The sequence below is a fragment of the Lactuca saligna genome, chromosome 9 (genome assembly GCF_052625555.1).
Source record: "Lactuca saligna cultivar CGN05327 chromosome 9, ASM5262555v1, whole genome shotgun sequence".
Taxonomy (NCBI): Eukaryota; Viridiplantae; Streptophyta; class Magnoliopsida; order Asterales; family Asteraceae; genus Lactuca; species Lactuca saligna.
Genome location: NC_136425.1, coordinates 70,296,929 through 70,301,078, shown reverse-complemented (window position 1 = coordinate 70,301,078; position 4,150 = coordinate 70,296,929). Strand labels below are relative to the sequence as shown.

At 33.4% G+C, this 4,150-nt stretch overlaps 1 protein-coding gene across 1 annotated transcript; it reads right to left on the bottom strand.

Annotated features, from left to right (window-relative positions):
- Positions 1-505: 505 nt before the first annotated feature.
- Positions 506-3,805, bottom strand: LOC145016466 (putative F-box protein At1g58310). Its single transcript, XM_078974775.1, has 4 exons — positions 3,442-3,805; positions 2,993-3,195; positions 2,754-2,897; positions 506-523 (listed from the first exon to the last, which is right to left on the bottom strand). The coding sequence occupies exons 1-4, from the start codon at positions 3,803-3,805 to the stop codon at positions 506-508; spliced, it is 729 nt and encodes a 242-aa protein (XP_078830901.1).
- Between the last annotated feature and the right edge of the window lie 345 nt (positions 3,806-4,150).

Sequence of the window (4,150 nt, the reverse complement as noted above, 5' to 3'; positions counted from 1 at the left end):
AAATTTCTTAAACATTTAAAGTAAAAATAATAAAATCCTCTGCTTATTTGTATTGGAGATAGATTTGAATTTTTAACCATTTCAGGTCAAATACTTTAGAATTATAGTACAGATAAATCACTATATATATATATATATATATATATATATATATATATATATATATATATATATATATATATATAGACACACACACACACCTGTTTGTCCATAATTATGCTTGATTTCTAATTCCATATTGTTGTTGAATCCATTTTGTACATTTTCATTCACTATCAAATCATGGAAACATCACCATAAAGTGAAAAATGCTAATTAACCAAAAATATGTTATAGTGTTATCAATTTAATATTAGAAATGTACCTTGCGTCCAATAATTATTTACTCCAAAAGCAACACAGGATCAGGTAGGGGCTGACCGATATCAAGCTGAAATGGAATGAAGTAGCCACATTAACCAGTTGCTGTAAAGCACTGCTAAAAAGAAAAAAAAACATCTAGGAATCACCCACCCTTCTCTTCCTGCCATAAAACACAAATAAAACAAACTTAAAGACAAAAATTCATGATATTCATAAGTAAACAATCCATATCAGCAAACATACATATTTGATGGATTCCCATGTAACTTTTTAGGGAAATTAAAAAAGAAGCTATACAATTCTGAGTATGTCAATAACCAATATCTTCATGGGATTTACTTTGATAATATATGGGCGATTAACTCCTAAAATCACCCGTAAGCATAAGATAAAATAATAAATCATACATAACCATCAAACATATCTATCTTTGAAGTATAATTCTTTCAATTTTCTTTTACTAAGAAAAGGTCATATCTTGTTAAACTTCTCTCACTCAACTTTTGAATAGTGTCTCATCTAGATATGACTTCAATCTAAGCAAAATCTCTGGCCAATCATACAATATCATCAAATCGTGGAGACCATGATAGAAAGGCTATATGGGAGAAACAAACAAAAAGTAATAGATTATTTCCTTTAGGTTACGAACCACTTGCTTACACCAGACCTCACTGGCCCAAACTAAAAAGACCTCACTGCCCAAATTAAAAAGGTGAAAAGGTTTTAGCAGCTTCCTTTCATACATAGATGAAAGTAGTTGAGGATCCAATAGTTCAAAAATCCTGGCGTGACAAAAGATTGGATGATTTTTGTTTCATTTAATGGATTACAAAATTAACTTCAATCTCCACCATCAGCAAAGATCAACGATGAAGGCCCTGCATTAAGAACAAAATATAAATGAACACAACTCAAAAAATTTCAAAATGATTACAATCAACAAACAGATGATAGAGTTTAAATTACCAAAACTGTGAAAGGGGTTCAATAGAATTAGTCATGAAACTGAAATTACAATGAAATATTTGTATTAGATCTGTTTTTACCTTCGAAAATCTCCATTGAAACAAAACCAATGCAGAATAGTGAGATCTCACATATCTAATCTTCGTATTTGCACCTATCTCTGTCGAAAGCTGCTTGAAGAGGAAGGAATTGGAGGAGCTTGGTGGGTAAGAAACGAAGAGAAGAAGCGTGGATTAATTCTGACGAGATATGAAGTCGAATAAAACCTAGTCAAATGGATTCAATTTTGGAGATGATTATGTTTCGTGATTTCTTGCGAATTAATTGTTGATTTGTTGATGATGATTTCATACTGATTTTATGGGGTGCATTTGTAATAAGAAAGGAAACTAAATGAGGAGGAAAATTAGGGGAAATAAAGAAGGTTAAAAATTTATTTTACAGCAAATAAAGTCGGCTAAAATATTTGAGCGGGAAAAGAGAAAAGAGGCATCATCTAAGAAGGACACGTGGCATATAAAGGGCGTAGATATTCAACAAGTGGTAATTTAAGGAGTCTTTTATTAGAAGAGGATTTAGAGAGTTAAAAGGGAAATGTATATTTCATCCCAATAAAATATTTATAATTAAACAAAAGGAAGAAGATATGCCTTGTTCTTAATTAAAACCCTATGGTAGTTTATCTGAATTTGACATACATAAACAACAAACACTGGTTGCGAGTTCAAAGGCAAGTCAGAGAATCACCAATTTAACTCCCTGAGGTGTTACTGATTTGAGCTGGCTCTGGGCATAAGTTCGAGCAGTTTCCTCAATCTTCAAGTTCTTCTTCAACTTCATTACAGGTGTATTTCCAATCCGACCTTGGCAGTGAGGATCAATCACGATTTGCTTCAGTGCAGCAGCGTTTTCGATTATACGAGTGACTAGTTCTAACTCACTCATCCGTCCATAATACCACATGAGTTCAAGTAGACAGAGGTTGTTATAGGGCCGAGTAGGAGTGGAGTAACGCCTTGCTTTCCTCTTCCTCTAGATGGGTGACCCCCAGAGTAGCTGCAAAAGGAATGATAACTTAATGACATTTTTGTATCGTATTGCACAATCTTTGACAAAGTTGTAGATTGCATCTAATTTGCAGCATTAACAAGAGAATCACAAGCAACACCTAATTTCCTAGTCACATACGTTATAAGAAACCTAAGTGAAAGGCTCAATGGCATCATAAGAAAACGACTCCAAAAGATCTAGATAATTGTCCACATCTATGCTTCTTTCTTACCATTTGTGTATCTGATGATGGTTTTCTAATATAAGGGAAAGATATTTGGACAAGAAAATGATTAATGTCTTTCCTTGTTTATCCTAAACATGTTGTAGCATGGTTCGGTTAACTCGATAATTGGACATAGTGTAAATACCTGAATCATGAAGGTCTCCAAACATGGACATGCATTTGCTATGTAAGTGAAACGTAGCAAGCAGTTATCATTATATGCTCCAATTGTGAGCCTCAATTTCTTCACATTTGGTAGTTCAGGAATGGAATTAAGCATCAAACGTTCCTAAAAAGCCAAGACAATGCTCTCATAATATTTTCATAAACGGTAAGAAACACACCAGAGATGATACATAGTTACATACTAACCGACTGTAATACCTTGAGGGAAAGAACTTGAATGTATGAAACACAAGATGCGATCTGTCTGAATATATTATTTTGTAACCCTTCAGCTCCTAGGCAAATATCAAGTTCTTTCATTTTTGGAAGATGAGCTAGACGTAAATCTATTGTTGGACCCTTGTAGGTGAACGATACAAGGTCAAACTCATATAAATAAGTCGATCGTATATTAGAACAACCTGTTATTTCAAAATATTTCAGTTTAAGAGGTTCTCCACCAACTAAACATGTGTCATGTATCCTGAGTCATGGGTACATATATAGTGTTTCAAGATGTGGAGAAGTTGTTAGTATATTCCGCAGGATTGCTTCTCTCACATTAACACCCATCAATACGAGTTTCTTCAAGTAATGTAGCTCCAAAAATATTCTACAATTTTCGGTCAAAAAATGTATTGGAAAGTCATAGCAATTAGCAGGCATACGAAACTTGACGTGGTTCATCAAATCCAGTTCAAGTGTCTGAACTTTCTTGTTCAGCACAAACTGGAGCCAATAATCGATAGCACGATTATTTCTACAATCCAAATCGAAACGAATCTGGAATTCTTGAACAAGAGGACCTTTGTGATTTTTAATGACACCATTCACCTTTCTGATGTACATTGATTGCACTGGATCACGCAACATTGGAATCTTGATTATTTTGTCTAACCTTTCACCACCATCGATCCTGAGATGGATTAAGTTACACCATACAGATATCCATCTCTTAGACAGAATTACAGTGGCCACAGCATCCTTTAAGGGAATTAGAGACAATATCATAAGTAGAATTTCATTAGGCATGTTGCTTATGAAATCCTTTGATCTTGAAACTCGTCCACGCACGTACACCAAATTCAAGTGATCAGTAAGCATAACAATAAAAGAATTCTCACATTCACCAAATGCAAGTTATAAGAATATGCATTGTGTAATTTACACAAATAAAACTTTAAAACCATGGAACAATAATACTCACTATATCTATATATCATCGTGTAGATAATCAAAACTAATTGAACAAAACATCATTTCAAATTGAAAAATTCATTCCTTAAATATATAGTATATGACTACATGACAAAAAATGAAGTGAACCAAGGGCATCGATTTCATAGCAACAATCATTCTTATTAGTTAAAATGAACG

Bases quoted from the DNA above. Each gene is read 5' to 3' on its own strand.
- LOC145016466 (XM_078974775.1), bottom strand. From the start codon at position 3,805: ATGCCTAATGAAATTCTACTTATGATATTGTCTCTAATTCCCTTAAAG. The intron at 3,196-3,441 runs GTATGCCTGCTA...TTGAAATAACAG, and splicing joins GATGAACCACGTCAAGTTTC to GTTGTTCTAATATACGATCG. The intron at 2,898-2,992 runs GTATTACAGTCG...TTGGCTTTTTAG, and splicing joins TTCAAGTTCTTTCCCTCAAG to GAACGTTTGATGCTTAATTC.